At 40.3% G+C, this 18,218-nt stretch overlaps 1 protein-coding gene across 1 annotated transcript in view; it reads right to left on the reverse strand.

The window, feature by feature from the left end:
* The window catches only part of CNIH3 (cornichon family AMPA receptor auxiliary protein 3), a 54,877-nt gene that overhangs the window by 21,734 nt on the left and 14,925 nt on the right, over nucleotides 1-18,218 (reverse strand). The window contains exons 2-3 of the mRNA XM_040553061.1: nucleotides 8,068-8,136; nucleotides 2,432-2,479 (exon numbers count right to left, since the gene is read on the reverse strand). Of these exons, the coding sequence (XP_040408995.1) occupies nucleotides 2,432-2,479; nucleotides 8,068-8,136 (117 nt within the window). The remainder of the gene's footprint in view (nucleotides 1-2,431; nucleotides 2,480-8,067; nucleotides 8,137-18,218) is intronic.

The raw sequence follows: 18,218 nt of genomic DNA on the forward strand, positions 1-18,218 counted from the left end.
ACATATGCAACACTTGTATGACACACCAATGTCTACACAATCAAATATTCTACAACTTACAGCACATGCACATGAAGACTAATATATACTCTAAAGACATATCAGTGTACGAAATGAGCTATCTCTATCCTCCTCGTGTGGTGCTGGCTTCAGAAAACAAGTCCTTCCTGTCATTTACTTCAGAACAGAAGAGACTTAACCATGGCTATACAAGGTTCATAGCTTCTTTATATATAAAATCAATCATTCTCCAATGACCAGAAGACTTACACTGATCTAATTCTCATTCTGTAGCACCATAAAAACATGGACCTGTTTGTACATGCACGTATATATGCCAGCACTATATATATATACATATATATATTATATATATATATATATGCTTCACATGCTCCCTAAATTGTTTCCATGACATGGAAATATTTTCCCCAAACCAAAAGTCTGTAAGCATCTAGCTGCTGAGAGATTACATCTTCCATTCCATTTTGGAAAACGTAACTAAATTATACAGTATCTGGTAACATACCAAGTACCTGGTCACAGTTTGTTAGTAATCTTCTCTGAGTATTTTGGAGATAAAACAAAAAATCCATCCTTAAACTCATTAGTATCATTTCTATGGCATATTGTAACCCTATTTAGTAATTTCCATGAGCCCCTTCTAAAACCAGGCTATAATGGAAACTGAACATATTTTTATAACCTACTTATAACCTCTTTTTTTTTAGATTTACAACAGATCTTCATCATTAAGTTATAATGTCATAAATAGCAATATAACACTATTTTCAAAGCCATTTAAAAGAATTATCTTACTTTATGACAGGGGCAAAAAGATATGCTGCTTTTTCATAGAAGGAGAAACAAACCTAAAGACACACAATTTTATAATGAGGGATATATTTAGTGCTTGCAGATAGCATCTTAACTGCTGTCTTCCTGTACTATACACCGTTTTTGCCAGCATTTATCCCCAACAGTGAATACTTTATGCTCTATAGTCTAAAGCTATTTTTAGTGACTGTCATTTTTAAAGACTACAAATCTCTGTAGTTATTCCACCACCTTCTTCTTGCATATCATCTCTCAATTAAAACAATGTGTCCCCAAAGAACTTTGAAGACACTGAATTAACAAACTATTTACGAGAACCAGAAGCAAGCCAATCCCTTTTGAATACAGAATCTGTAATTAGCCAAAACGCTCCATTTTGCTGTTGACAAGAAGGCTGAGGCTCAATAATAATTAAATACTGATGAAGGCAAGGCACTCTCATGGGCTCACATATATTAATACATTACTACTCACCAGTTGCTTTATGTCAGATAAACTGTGACACAGCTTGAAATTGGCTGGCTGCCAATTTGACAAAATGGAAAGCTATTGGTGATAAGTTTATTTTCTATTATTTTTACATCACTAGTGCCTTAACCATACTAAGTTCCCAAATGTGGCTTCTAAGAGTCACATGCTCATAATGGTGCCAAATAGATCTGTCTCAAGTTCTGACTGATCTGAGTCATTTCATACGTTCTGAGTGTGGTTACAACTAGATCTTTGGATCATCCTAAGTGAGTAATTCCTAGCACTGGTTTTCCCAAAACTTCTAAGGATGGGGCCTTCAGCTTATTCAAAATATATCTGAATTTAGTTCTTAGCTTGATTAGGATGCAATCAGCAGTCCATACTTCAGCGATGACCTTTGTCAAGTAAAAATGCTGAATTATTTAGGTGGCTCCATTACTATTCTGGTGAAGGCAATTTATAGAAACTTGAATATATTAAGAGAAATATATTGGAACTATGATTATTTGGACTTCATTGGTACAGAATCAGGAGAACAATGAGTGTTTATGAGAGCCCTCTTTCAAGCTATAGAGGAAAGATGTAACCTGACCATATCAATCCTACAATTTATCAGCTCCTTCAACTCTCTCAGAAACTGAGGCACTCATCATCTCTGGTCAAATTAAAATAAATGGTGTATCAACTTTTCAATTCAGCCAAACAAAAACTTAATTATTAAATACATAGGTAATAAATATAATTTATCAAACAGCAAGCCCCTGTTAAAAAAAAAAAAAAAAAGGATATTTCTAAAGCCTGTATTACAACACTATGATCAAATGATAGGGCTATAAGCACCTCAAGCTGCAACTGCAAAATGATTCACCGCCATCCAAAAGCATGTTCCAAAACTAATGGGAAGATGTTCTCAGGATTCAGTTCTTATCTAGGAATCCTCTATTATGTTAACTTTTTATAATTTGTCTTACTCTATTCTAACAAGGTCATCATGACTTCCACTTCTGCAGTAGAACCTTTCAATAGAGAATGAGGATTATTCAAAGAGAAAATGAATGCAGATAACCACTCATTGGCTTTAACTCTCATGCAGCTCACAAATCCTAGACTAGTTTACACTCACCTTTCGCAGAAGGAAGCAAATACGCTCAATATTTCTCAGTCGCTCTCTCTGTCAAGAAAAAGTGGGGGAAAAGGTGGGAGATTAGGTAGTGCTATAAATTAAAGACAATGTATTACAAGTACAAGGGGTCAAAATCATATTTTTTGTTTGCAGGGAAGCAACATGTTATTAATCTGAACCAACAATATTCACTTCTAATGTAGTGCTTGCAAGTCAAAGGGTCTACTCATTTCTAAGTTCCAATGTTGTTTTTTCATCTGTTACTGGGAATAACAGTGTAAAAAGGAAGTTCATGTCTATGTTAGCCTTGAGTCAGAGGCTCCAACTTTTTTTGAAGTCAACATTTGTGGCTGGAGCCAATCTACAACACAGAGACTCGGCCTTGCATTTTCACGTATCCAACCTCTAGCTTTAAGATAAGTCTGAATGAAAAAAATAACTGAAAAGCTGGTATAGCTGCGCTTCCACTACCACTAATAGTGTGTCTGAGCAACATGTGATATTACAATTTAACCCATTAGTGAATAATATCCATAATGTCCTAGAAATATCACTTTAAACAACAGATATATTCATAAATGCTAAAAGTAACTGTAATTAAGCACTTTGACTCAAAAGATGCTCTAAGCTTGATCCAAAGAAAGAAAACAAGTCAAAGTCAGGTCTTCTTTAAATGGCTTACAATGAGAAATTCACTAGTAAAATCAGATTTCACTCTGTGTAACTGGTGTTAATCATACGGGTATGTAGAAGGACAGTGTCCAATCCTTTAAGGGACAAGGGCCCTTTTCCAGGGCAACAAGATAGTAAGGAAGGGAGGAAATTGTGGGAACCAAGTTCAGTCAGTCACACTAATTTATGAGAGCATGTGAAAATGCAGGAATGTTTATTCCAGCAGGGTTATCTGATGGAGGACTTCTAAGGTGGGAGATAATTACAAGAAACAGAACACTAATTGGTAGGCTAAAAAGCCACTTCCAGGAGCCACTTCCAGGAAGGATGAACCTTGCAGCTGGTAAGATTGTGAACAAAGGTGCCCTGGACTGGGAGGGTACAGAAACTGCAGAGCTCTGTAAACCCATGTGAGGTGTGCAGGGGGAAAGGGGAGCAGGAGGAACAACAAGGGGAAATAGGCAGTAAAGGGTATAAAAGGGCAAGTCACCTGTAAAACGGGCTGGTCAGTACACTTGTCTGACTGAGCCCTGTGCCTTCATGGAATGTGCCCATGAATGACAATGCATAGGGAAAGAGGAAAAGATACTTGGCCACAGACATAAGAAATACATGATCATTATAAAAGTCTTCCTTTTATATCACTATAACAGGCAAAACCAAATATACTGCTCACAATAAATAAATAAATAATCTGAGATTATTGCTTAAATTATCACAGAAGGTTTCATACAAGATAGATAAAACATTGCAACTGATCACAGAATACCTTGTTGTGTTTTACTGGAAATGTCAGGATTAACTTTATGATTACCCACTAACATGATTAAAACAGGGATTATAAGCATTAACTTTCTCATTCTGAAGACCAGTTCCATTACCATTCTAAACTAAAAGGAAATTATCTCCATGAAGCATCTTACAAATTTTAGGAAAAGAATAAATGACTGGAATCTGGTACATATAAATACACAATTCTTGTGTGCAGTTCTCAAGATGGGAAGTAAAACCAAATAAAATGAATTTAAAACCAGGTTACTTCCATTGAAGTCCCCTATAGGATTTCATTGACATAATTTCTTTCTTTAGCTCTCTTTTTTTTTTTTTTGCTTTTCTTTTAGTAAACAGTAAACAAGTCACCATCTTTGAAAATTTATGTAAAGACTACACTTCAAATCAGCGCTCTAAGTGGTACCATAAATCTTCTGCTGAGTTACAAAACAAGGTTAAATGGCAACTACTGAATATGGTATCATGTCAGACAGACACACAGACACAGACACAGATTTCTAGGTTGGAAGAGACCTCAAGATCATCGAGTCCAACCTCCGACCTAACACTAAGTACTCCACTAAACCATATCACTAAGCTCTACATCTAAACATCTTTTAAAGACCTCCAGGGATGGTGACTCCACCACCTCCCTGGGCAGCCCATTCCAATGCTTAATAACCCTTTCGGTAAAGAAGTACTTCCTAACATCCAACCTAAAACTCCCCTGGCACAACTTTCGCCCATTCCCCCTCGTCCTGTCACCAGGCACGTGGGAGAACAGACCAACCCCCACCTCTCTACAGCCTCCTTTAAGGTAACTGTAGAGAGCGATAAGGTCGCCCCTGAGCCTCCTCTTCTCCAGGCTGAACAAGCCCAGCTCCCTCAGCCGCTCCTCGTAAGACTTGTTCTCCAGACCCCTCACCAGCTTGGTCGCCCTTCTCTGGACTCGCTCGAGCACATCCATGTCCTTCCTGTAGCGAGGGGCCCAAAACTGAACACAGTACTCAAGGTGCGGCCTCACCAGAGCCGAGTACAGGGGCACAATCACTTCCCTAGACCTGCTGGCCACACTGCTTCTTATACAGGCCAGGATGCTGTTGGCCTTCTTGGCCACCTGAGCACACTGCTGGCTCATATTCAGCCGACTATCAACCAGTACTCCCAGGTCCTTCTCGGCCAGGCAGCTTTCCAGCCACTCATCTCCCAGCCTGTAGCTCTGCTTGGGGTTGTTGCGCCCCAGGTGCAGGACCCGGCACTTGGCCTTGTTGAACTTCATACAGTTGACCTCAGCCCATCCCTCCAGCCTATCCAGATCCTCCTGCAGAGCCTTCCTGCCCTCGAGCAGATCGACACACGCACTTAGCTTGGTGTCATCTGCAAACTTACTGAGGGTGCACTGGACGCCCTCATCCAGATCATCGATAAAGATATTAAAGAGGACCGGCCCCAGTATCGAGCCCTGGGGGACACCACTTGTGACCAGCCTCCAACCAGATTTGACTCCATTCACCACAACTCTCTGGGCCCGGCTATCCAGTCAGTTTCTAACCCAGCGAAGCGTACGCCAGTCCAAGCCCCGAGCAGCCAGTTTCTTGAGGAGAATGTTGTGGGGAACGGTGTCAAAAGCCTTACTGAGGTCAAGGTAAACCACATCCACAGCCTTTCCCTCATCCACCAAGCGCGTCACTTTGTCATAGAAGGAGATCAGGTTCGTCAAGCAGGACCTGCCTTTCATAAACCCATTCTGACTGGGCCTGATCGCCTGCTTGCCCTGCAAGTGCCGCGTGATGACCCTCAAGATAATCTGCTCCATGAGCTTTCCTGGCACTGAGGTCAAACTGACGGCCTATAGTTCCCCGGGTCTGCCCTCCGGCCCTTCTTATAGATGGCGTCACATTGGCTAGCCGCCAGTCAACTGGGACCTCCCCCGATAGCCAGGACTGCTGATAAATGATGGAAAGCGGCTCAGCCAGCTCCTCCGCCAGTTCTTTCAGTACCCTCGGGTGCATCCCATCCGGCCCCATCGACTTGCGCACATCCAAGCTCCGTAGCAGGTCGCCAACCATTTCCTCATGAATAGCGAAGGCCACATCCTGCTCCCCATCCCCTTCCGCCAGCTCAGGGCACTGGGTATCCAGAGAACAACCGGTATTGCCGCTAAAGACTGAGGCAAAGGCGGCATTAAGCACCTCAGCCTTTTCCTCATCCTTAGTAACTAGGTTTCCCCTCGCATCCAGTAAAGGATGGAGATTCTCCTTAGTCCTCCGTTCGCGTTGATATATTTGTAAAAGGATTTTTTGTTGTCTTTAACGGCAGTAGCCAGGTTGAGCTCCAGATGAGCTTTGGCCTTTCTAATTTTCTCCCTGCACAGCCTCGCTACATCCTTGTAGTCCTCCTCAGTGGCCCGCCCTTTTTTCCAAAGATTATAAACCCTCTTTTTTCTGCTAAGCACAAGCCGCAACTCTCTGTTGAGCCAGGCTGGTCTTCTTCCACACCGGCTCGTCTTTGGGCACGTGGGGACGGACCACTCCTGTGCCGTTAAGATTTCCTTCTTGAGGAGCGCCCAGCCTTCCTGGACTCCTCTGCCCTTCAGAACCGCCTCCCAAGGGACTCGGCCAACCAGCGTCCTGAGCAGCTCAAAGTCAGCCCTCCGGAAGTCCAATACAGCAGTTTTACTGGTCCCCTTCCTGGCCTCGCCAAGAATAGAGAACTCTACCATTTCGTGGTCACTCTGCCCAAGACAGCTTCCGACCACACATCTCCCACCAGTCCTTCTCTGTGAAGAGAAGGTCTAGCGGGGCACCACCCCTGGTAGGTTCACTGACCAGCTGCGTCAGGAAGCTATCTCCCACGCTCTCCAGAAACCTCCTAGACTGCTTTCTCTGTGCCGTGTTGTGTTTCCAGGATATGTCCGGGAAGTTGAAGTCCCCCACGAGGACAAGCGCCGACGATTTTGCAACTTCTGTCAGTTGCCTATAAAACTCCTCATCCGTCTCCTCATCCTGGTTCGGCGGTCTATAACAGACCCCGACCAGGATGCTAGCCTTGCCGGCCTTCCCGCGGATCCTAACCCACAGGGATTCAACCTTATCATTCCCAGCCTGGAGTTCCACAACATCAAAAGATTCTCTAATGTAGAGAGCCACGCCACCACCCCCTCTGTGCTGCCTGTCCCTCCTGAAGAGCCGATAGCCAGGCATTGCAGCACTCCAGTCGTGGGAGCGGTCCCACCACGTCTCTGTGATGGCAACCAAGTCGTAGCCTGCCTGCTGCACGATGGCTTCCAGCTCCTCCTGTTTGTTACCCATGCTGCGTGCATTAGTGTAGATGCACTTCAGCTGGGCCATCGCCTTCTTCCCCAGCCTAGCCATTGTTTCCCCCGGCACAGCTCCAACAAGCCTTGTTTGAGCCCCGTCCCATGTCATTTGTTGTTAACTCAATAGCTCAATACATTTAATCTCTACAAATTCAGCACCTCTTGAAAGCATTATAATTCCCATTGAGAAGATGGGGCCAAGATGTGCTCTCAGTTATGGTGGTACAAATCTGATTCATGTTTAACTGTGGTTAGCTAAATCACTCTAGATTACAGCTTTCATTGAAATAAGAATTTTCATATGCTTAAATCTGGGTTGCATTTTGGTTCACTAGGTAAAACTGAGCTTACAGTCGTATGGTGATATTTCACCTTTCCCATAGCAGATGCAACAAAGTGTGTTATTTACTGTTCAAGCACAGGAGAATTTATGGCCCTGATAGGGTACAGGGAGATCTAGGATCTAGGAATGCACCTCTTATCAAATCCCTTCAAAGCTTTTGACTGGTCAATATGGACAGTATTGGAGAAGACTGTTAACCTATACTTGAAAGCAGAGAAAGCAAATGATTTTAAAAAGGAAAAGTGGTGCCACAGAATCAAAAAAAAAAAAAAAGCTTTAGCATCACATTATATATCCTTCAATTTTTGAACTTCCAAATATTTTTTTTCTGCCTTCTTCAGCAAAAAGGAAAGCTATTAGCATAAAAAGCATCTGTTTTCCTAAAACTAGCCCAATAAATCAATTTTCCAAACTACAACTGTCTTCACAACAGGCTTTACATTCCCTTCCACACTCATACTTTCACTGATAGCTCAGTGCACCTACCCATCTTTAGTAGCTGCTGCTTAGCACATCATTGGTTGTACTTACTGCATGGACTGGGTTGCATTGATCTATAGGGCTTTTGAAGTCTGTCCGTAGCTCATCAAAGGCAATTATCTGAAAAACAAATTTTTCAAACATTGTAATGAACGTTAATACAAATGCTTATTTTTCTGCTAGAGGCTAGTTAGATGTGTTGCCTCCCTTCCTTCCATTTCCTGAGAAAATTAGGGAACCTAACTTCCTAATACACTCCTTTCAGAAACAGTTAAAACAAAACATGGGATACTTCTAAATATGAAACTGGAATCCGTTAATCCTTCTGACTTTCTGTAAAACCACATCTGTAGCCCTTTCAGCATTGTTGTTTTCCAGGTTTCTTCCTTCCCATCAGCTGGAATTCTTTCTCGAACTTTCAGAAGATGTAAAACTATTTCACAAATACATCTCCAGGCTTGATGGAAATAGTCACTAGCTGCCTAATACAGAGAGATGCATCAGATGCACTACTCCATGTTTAATGCATGCACAACAGATCCCTTTTTAGAAGTTGTTAAACCTACTTCAGATATTAATTCAGAATTAAGCTGCTATTTGTTTTCAAGTGTACTCCTCAAAAGGTAAACTACTCTAGAGCAAAACATGCCCTTCCTAAATTCCAGCGGGTCTTAGAACATTTGCCTCAGATATCATTAATGGAGACAGATCTTTTGCTCGGGTCCTTTAGTTTCATTCATCAGCTGATGGATTTAGATACACTGGTAATTATTGCCTGCTTTTAAAGCACAGCAGATAAAATTGCCCATAAAAATAATAAAGTTTGATGGCGTTTTCTTGGAAATAAAACAGCTGTAATAGCTCTCAGCATATTTCATTCAAAGATCTCAAACCATGTTCTTAACTTCATTTTATGTTTGTATTCTAGCAATACCTTTGATTCTGATGGCTTCACTCAAGGAACGAAAGCTCATGGTGATAGGCACTACATAAACACACAATGGAAGTAATTCCTCATCCGACAATTTACAACCCAGGAAAGTATTTGTACCCAGCAAAAATATGAGGGGAGTACAAGGTAGTAGTCAGGTAATTAGTGTATGAGTGCAACAGCCATTCTGTGACGTATTACAGCATACCTGCTGCCTCACTGTTCAAACAGTAACCGAGTGGGTATCAACACAGACCTGCTGTATAGTTAAAACACATTCATTTTACAGGTATGAAATGCATACAAAACAGGAAGTCTAAAAATGATTCAGCTAATAATCTGCTGAGAGGTTTGAGGATAAAACCTAGAGCTTCAATCCACAAATCTAACCACTACTCTGCATCGCACTCTAGTGCTGCATTCATCATGCTGAAGCACATTTAAAATCAAGAGTGTGGCATTTTCTAAGAGCACACTACAAAATTCAATTTATTCAACCATGACAAGTCAAAGTGCCAGAATAAACCAATGGAACTATAAAGACATGATTAGAAGTGAAGTGTTTCTCCCCATGGATGCAGTATCTCCACAAGTTAAGGATTAGGTCTGCAATGAGCTGTTTAGACAAAGGTGAAAGAGCAAATAACAGATTGTGAGAGGGTTACAGTACAACTGTAAGGGACAAGGTTGGGAATAAGGAACGGGTCAATTGTTAAGAGGGTAAAGACCATGCAAGTCAGACACATGGTTGTGTTCATAATTGGATATCAACGTCAGCACTGGCTGCATCAGTATAAAGGAAGAAGGATGTTCTTGTAACAGGTAAGAGAGCTGACTCTGTTCACTGATTTATCTTGGGATCCTGCGCATCTCCCTTAAATTCTCTTTGTCTAACTGCACCAGTACTTACAGATGTGGCTTAAAGATAGAAAACTGTTAGGAGCTTTGAGTGACAACTTTTTTTTAATAATGTACAATAATAGCAGGTGTTACAAACACAGAAATGAGCTGAAATTTCCTTGAAATAATAATAATAATAAAAAAAAAGAGTGAATTTGATGTGCTATTCCTTTTGGTAGTCAGTAACAGCAATAAGGAGTTTGAGATAATAATGAAACATCAGCCAGTACGGAGCCAGCTCATGACATAGTGAAGACTGGTATGAGACAATAACTTGGAGAACTGGAAATTTTGGAATCATGAGAAGGAATTCCAAGGGAAGACCAGGAAAGCCTTTAAAGATTCACTGAACACAAAGGTTTGAGGATAACACTGGAACACATTTAGACGGAGAAGAATTAGGTCACTTTGAAAGACAGAACCATTAATGTAGGGCTCTGTTGAGCCAGCTAATGCAGCTAAGAGAAGCCTTGGAGAAATCCTAAACAACAGTTTGGAAAAGAGATTAGCCTCAAATATACTACACATTTAGATTTCCTCATCTCTCTCTTTCCCCATCCTTCTCTCCCCCAGCATCCCCAGCTCTGTAGACAAAAATAACCTACTCTTTATTTCATAGAATATCTTGAGTTGTAAGGGACCCACAAAGATCATCAAGTCCAACTTCTGGCTCCACACAGGACCACCCAAAATCAGACAATATGTCTGAGAGCATTGTCCAAATGCTTCTTGAATTCTGTCAGGCTTGGTGCCATGACTGCTTCCCTGGGGAGCCTGTTCCAGTGCCCAACCACCCTCTCAGTGAAGAACCTTTTCCTAACATCCAGCCTCAATCTCCCCTGTTGCAGCTTCATCCCCTTATTTGCTACCAAGCAGTTAATTTTGTGTTGTGATGGCATAATATATAAGTGCACTGAAATGAATCTGAAACAGTTAAGCACATTGTTTTCATGGAAACAGCAGGTCTAAATACGATAGTCTCACAGGCATCCTCTTGGAATGACTACCAGTTACAACAATTTTAAGATAGATTTCTGTTACGCTGCAAGAAATAGACTGAGGACTTGTATCAAGCACACAGTATGGGAGGAAAGTTTCTTCAGCAAAAGTTTCAGCATCTCTCTGGAAGGAGGTGGACAGAAATAAATCCTCTCAAACTCTTAACATTTCATCTCCATAAAGGTTCCATAATAGTTTGCATTTTGTTAAATCCAAAGGACTGGAAATCCAGTGCTTACATGAAGATATCTCCTTTCATTCATGAGAAAGTGAATTTCTGTTTCTCAGTAGCAGTGAAAAGCTTGGAAGTGTAATATTATGAAGGCTCCAATTAGAATGAATATAAAGAAACTTCCCAATTTTTTTTGTTGGTGGTGGTTGGTTGGGTTTTTCAATTTCCCTCTTGTGCTGGAATTCTAAAAGTGGAGATAAGACATGATGGAAACAAAGCTGTAGAGTATTAAGATTGGTGGTTGCTCACTGTACAGTACTGAGCAACAACTGAGCAAAAAACAGTATTGTATTACTGCAGATAAGGGTGGGCTGTGCTTTACATAATCTGTGAGGCAACATCTTCCTCTTTCAATTATAACTAACCTTGTGTAGCAGTTTAATGCTCTAGGGAATTGTGTGGCTGGAGTTGCCATTTTTTCTTACAGAGAAAAACAAAAACAAAAACAAAAAGTATACTATTAAGCATTTCACAGTGCTTTCACAGGAAGTGCGGACTTCTGGCCATACTCCAAAGAAACAATCTGCTGTCCTCTTACATTTCCTCTGGATACAGTATAGCTACCTGCTTCCCATACATCAGCCCATCAGAAATGCTGAATGCTCTGGAACAGCATTCAAGTGTGTTCAAGGTCCATTCCACTCCAGAAAACGTCACACTCATCGGTATCTTTACAGAACAGTTCATTCCAAGGCAAACAATGTAATTGGTCCCAGTCAGGGACAGCCAATCATTAAGCCTTTGTAAATAAATGCATTTTATAAACCATTCAGTATCTTTTTGTTATCCAAACTAATTTGATCCAGTGTGGCAATAAAGACTGCAAAACATACATACATGTGGATATCAGTGACCCCATCTCTCCAAACACCAGACAACGAGCAGACTGTTCCAAAGAAAAATGACAAGCCTCTAGTCACGACTCTAAGCAGAAAGCCAAATGGATAGGACTTCAGAAACTTATACCAGGGACTGATATCACACAGAAGAGAAATTTACTTATATTAGTAAATAGTAATGTTGTACACAGCTTTCTAGAAAGAGAGTAAGGACCATTTGATTTTTTTTATTATTATTTTTTGGATGGATGGATGGTTGGTTTTGTTTTTTTTCCCCTTGGGGTTCCTAAATAAAACAACCTCCCCAAACTGGTTATCTGTTTATTTGCAGACCTACATCACATAACAAATTGTATCATGTTTACCAACAGTTTTTATCATTACTGTAAAAAGGGGACAAGGACTGAATGAGCAATGGATGCTGATTTACCTTTTGACTTGTATAATTTTCTCTATGATCCCATACTTCAAAACATCACAGGAAGTTTGTTCTACCACTGCCTAGCTGCACTTCTTTCTGTTGATAGAAATGTACCTGTGAGTGTTACCCAACTAATAGAACTAAAGGTTTATAAAATTAATGGTCGCATTCTCTGGTGATTCACACCATCTGGAAATCTCATAGCTACAAGTGTAAATCAACAAGGAGTTTGCCCGGTTTAAGTACACACTCAACAGATGAGATTGTGATGACATCGTATGTTTCAGTATACCTACTACTGCAGTGATATTTATAAAAATGCGCCTCCATTACTTGCACTCTGTTCTCATCTCTCCAGACAACAGCTTTGAACGATGAAGTACTCACGTACGATTGAACCTGAATTTTGTTATCTTTCTACATTTATACACACGTCAGACTGAAAATGTTCACCTATTAATGGCAGGAATGGATTTATGACCTCTCAATTTGAAATCACCGAGCTCTTACAGAAATATATTTTAATCTAGAATGCGATATTTGGGGCTAGTAGGTAGGGTTGCTGTGTGTTTCAATTCAGTGACAGCAAAGAAGTGGGAAATTATTGCTTATTGGTATCTTAGAAAAGTTAAAATAAAACAGAACTTGATGACAACCACACTAACCACAGAACAGAACAGTAACACTTAACATATGCTTCCTTGCTACCACCCTGCCAATCCTATCCTGAAGAAACTGTCTTTAATAGCTTATTCAAATTGTTTGTCTACCCCTCTGCTCTGCTTTCACAGCACCCATACAGGTATGGTATCCCAGGCTGTCTGTGAGTCAGCACATGGACAGCAAACAGACAGGTTTAGGAGCATGCTGTGCTTATATTCACTTCATGCCTGCCCATCAACTGCTGTATAGACATATTTACTGTGTTGAACCTTAATCATGTTTAAACTAAAACTATGTTGGTATAAGCTGGGTGAGCTACTTTGTTGGATTTTGTTGACCAAAAGCAGCAACAGACAAAATGTATGAGTGTCAGACAGTTAACAATTCAGAAAGAGACGAAATTGTCACTGTCTTGATCTCATGGGGCATGGGAGCCCATATGGAGATGCACAGAGTGGTGACATTGACAAAGTTGTAAACAGAGAGAACAATGCTTGCCACCCAATTCTTATCATGACATTAAATGAATCTGAACAAGAATTTCAGCTTTTTGGCAAGCGTCAGAATTGCATTGTGTTCAGGTTCACAAGTTCAGTCTATGACCCACTGGAAGAGCACAGAATTATTCACCATTCATACAGTTTTACCTCTAGTAAACTCTATTTCAGCAAGCCAGACACTAAAACATATTGACTTTAAAATGCTGGAGTTGTGCGGTGTTACACATTAGAAAGCTATTCTCATACATTCCCTCCAGTAGACATCTTTTTGGGTGTAAAAAGATCTACAATAGATCAACAGTTCTTTGCAAACAAAAATTTCAATATACTGGATATCCAAAACATATTATAGCACAGGTTCACTAATTACTAGTTACACACTCAGGGGCTGGGGAGCATACAGCTGTATGTGACAATGAATATCAGTATAATATAAACAGTTTAGAGAACAAACTGCAGGACTGAAGGATTTAAGGCAGCAGAAAGTAAAACATAACCCAGTTTGACCAAGACATGGAAGTCAGAAACCATACAAACTTCCAGGGAAATGTTTTAGGTCTATTTTAATCTCCTATTTCATAAAGAAAGAGCATCTATCAATGATCCTGCACAGTTGCATTTTATTAACTAGCACAAGCAACGGGATCCTCATTTTTAGTAAAAAGATGTCTAAGTGTATATATCTGAGTTTTCAAAATTACATATTTTCTCATGGTCAGAAGAACAAGCATTTCCAATATTTCCAATAAACTAATCCTCAAAGAAATTTCAGACGTAAGACAAAAAGAAAATTCTTGTTCCAAAATTACATATTTGCTTTGAAATTTATTTTGGTTTTAGAAAAAAATAGATTATATGGCATAGTTCAATTTTCTATTGTATTTATTTTAAAGCAAGCACACTACTTAGTAGAGACTGAAATCTTTTATCTTATTTTCTAGATCAAAGTATCTCATTTGGACTGCACTGAAACAGCAATGATTGTAAATATTATTAATTTATTAGCACTTAATTCTCAAAACAGAATCCAGGAAAAAGTACTGGAGTGGACATCCTGGGCCATCAAGTTCAACCCCCTACTTCTGCAGACACCACAATAAAATACAAGTGATAAATACACCAAGTTTATTTTAAAAACAGGGAGGAGGCATATGGTTCCTTCTTTCACTGTTCCTTTTGGAAGACCATTTCCAAATCTGCTGTGAAAGCTGGGAACCTTCTCCTAAATTAAATTTGTTCACAAATAACACAAACAGTTGCCAAGACTGCTTCATTACAACAGCTACTTAGTAAAATGAGAAAGTTTTATTTTTGAAGGAACTTACATCAAAACTGGCATGATTCCAAAGACACTGCTCTTCAATTCAGCAGAAAACTCCATCGCAGCTCATGCTAGCTGACATTCATACAAACCCACTCATATGCATGCAAATCTTGTGCATTACAGTACTTGCACAAGAATAAGAATTAATAACAGAGCTAAGTGACATTGGCACTGTATCTCTACTTCAAGTTTCTCCTTAAATGAATGAATTAACTCTTGGATACCTGGAGCTTTTTGTCCTGACACCTGCCTGATAGAAACTAAATCTAATCAATCCCTTTTTTTTGGATAAGTCAAAACCTCTTTCCTGACAAATTTCTGTAACAGCCTTTATACAAAAGTTACATGTCTAATTATGCCCGTATTATTAACCCCTCACTTCTAAGAGCAATGATAAGAAGGAAGGTCCTTATGAACAAGAGAAAAGGGCCATGAACTGTGTGGTAGCACAATAACAAGTGGCAGAGAAATTAAAAATGTTGAAATAAAGTTCCTTTTTCAGGCTTCACATGGCTATCCAGTAGGCTAAGCACTCTCTGGGTGAAGGGACATCACACTCTCCCATTGCTGATGTAAGCAGGGACTGACTCCAAAAATAACTGGGTGTCTATGGCTGAATCCCAAGAGGGAGAGGTGTCCCTAACAGAGAAGCACAGCAGGAATTTAATCTGAAGATGCTTCATAAGGCAGAGAAATCCACCTTGCAAATCAGGCTGTGGCAAAAAAAGACAAGAAAAGCTGCTCATTGATACACATATGACTGCATCTTAGAATCATAGAATCATACAGGTTTGATTCTCTAGAGGTCCTAGAAAAAGACCTCTAGGATCAAGTCCAACCACTAACCTAGCACTGCCAGGTCTACCACTAAACCCTGCCTCTTAGCACTGCATCTACATGTCGTTTGAATACTACCAGGGATGGTGACTCAGCTACTTCCCTGGGCAGCCTGTTCCAATGTCTCACAACCCCTTCAGTGAAGAAATTTTTCCTGATATCCAACCTAAACCTCCCCTGGAGCAACTTGAGGCCATTTCCTCCAGTCCTATCACTTGTTGCTTGGGAGAAGAGACCAACCCCTAACTTGATACAACCTCCTTTCAGGTAGTTGTAGAGAGCAATAAGGTCTCCCCTGAGCTTCCTTCTCTCCAGGCTAAATAACCCCAGTTCCCTCAGCCACTCCTCATAAGACTTGTTCTTGAGACCCCTCACCAGCTTCGTAGCCCTTCTCTGGACACGTTCCAGGGCCTCAATGTCCTTCTTGTAGTGAGGGGACCAAAACTGAACACAGTACTTGAGGTGCAGCCTCACCAGAGCCGAATACAGGAGGACAATCACCTCCCTGGTCCTGTTGCCCACACTATTTCTGAAACAAGCCAGGATGCCATTGGCCTTCTGGGCCACCTGGGCACACTGCCGGCTCACGTTCAGGCGAGCATCAATCAGCACCCCCAGATCCTTTTCCTCTGCACAGCTTTCCAGCCACTCTGCCCCAAGCCTGTAGTGCTGCATGGGGTTGTTGTGCCCCAAGTGCACGACCCAGTACTTAGCCTTGTTAAAATTCATACAGTTGGCCTCGGCCCATCAGTCCAGCCTATCCAGATCCCTCTGCAGAGCCCTCCTGCCCTTGAGCAGATCAACACTCCTGCCCAACTTGGTGTTGATCTTAACAGCTTTAATTTGATTAGAAACTGCTTGAGCGGAGAGACCTGATGCAGCCCTGCTTTCTATTCCTGCATCAAAACCACATTGCAGGAATTTACATACGGCAGGTGCAGTAACAGTCTCAAAAGTCAGTATAGCTTTTGAATTAGTAACAGAATTCAATACATCATTTAGAAATTGGAAAGAGTTTTATATTGACATATAACACCACTGCTATTTATGGACTTCAGTATCCCTTATTTAAGGATAAAGACACCCAAAGATATGCTGAAGTCTGATTCTTTAGACAGCAGCTCAGATTCAGGAGAACAGGGAAAGCCCCACAGGCCAAATGCCTACACTATTTGTACTTCACGGTTTGTACTTCAGACAAGGAATCTAGTAATGGAGTTAATAAATATTGCCTTCCTAGTTTGTAGAACAAGCTTTCAGAGTGCAGCTTTAGCTGCCAGTGACAGGCACAAACAATGCATCACCTGTGTCTTTTTGTAGTAGGCAGAATTCTACAAAATCTGTGTAAGTTTAAACATGTACACCTTTAAAATGTACTGGATAAATTAAGAAGAAAAAAAAAAGATTGTTAAGCTTAGATATTACTAATGTTGTAATTTTACACAGATATATTATCCAAATAGGTGATATATAACTCCAAATTGCATGTTAGTACCAAAGAATAAACCTTTAATACTTGCTTATTCATGACAACCTTTCCTTTATTTGACTGTTTTTAACTGCTTATCTCTGAAGCACAGCAAGAGCTCTCATATTTGTAACAGCACTTCCCCATTAGCCAGATGGGCATTTCAGTCAATGTCTCAATATTATCTCATATGATTTAGTTCCCTGCCATTCTCTGTATGATCTCAGCTACAAACCCACCGGCTATTTTAAGTTGCCATATTGGCACACATCTGCACCTTAATTTTATTTAAAGTGAGTCTTATATCTCTCTGGAAGTTGCAATTACATGATTAATGAAGCACAGACAGGACATAAAGCAAAATAACTTGTAGTGATCTTTGCATTGTCAAGTATAATTTTAGTGGAAACCACCTTCCTGACTTTCAGTTATTATGAAGAGCTCTTCTCACCTTTAATAGAGAGTTACAGAATGCAGTTTCTTAAAATGATTATTCAAAATTGCGTGAACGGATGGGTAACGTGCCTCAAAAGTCAAATAATTTTATCTTTTTTTTTTTTCTTCATATTTTATTCTTTGCTTGTTAAAGAATTTGCTTGTTTTATTCTTTGCTTGTTTCTTTTGTTAAATATCAATATCTTTAAAAAAAATAAAAGCTCAAGTCTTCGTTTTCATCATATCTGCCCATGTAGCTCAGTAGCTTCCCAGACCACTCCACCTGAAATGTTGGTTTTGATGAGAATCTTAATGCTCCAGCCAAGCAAAGTGCAGAGAGGAAAGTGAGATGAAAGGCAATCCTTTCTTCCTATACCTCTCCCCAAAAGTATTTATTTTTCTGAATGTTACACTTACTGATTCACCACATTTATCAGTAAAAATAAATGATAATAATAATCCTTTGCAGTAATAAATCTTCCTGCAAGGCGGTGAAGGCCTTAACAAATGCTAGGAAAGTATCATTTCCATTTTTAATACAAGGGGAAAAATGAAACTTGGAAGTTACGTGATTTACAGAAACAATGGCAGAAGAAACAGCCTTCAGATTTCTGCACCACATCAAATGATTGGGGAAACAAAGAATACTGTCA

This window comes from Cygnus olor, chromosome 3 (assembly GCF_009769625.2).
Source record: "Cygnus olor isolate bCygOlo1 chromosome 3, bCygOlo1.pri.v2, whole genome shotgun sequence".
Taxonomy (NCBI): domain Eukaryota; kingdom Metazoa; phylum Chordata; class Aves; order Anseriformes; family Anatidae; genus Cygnus; species Cygnus olor.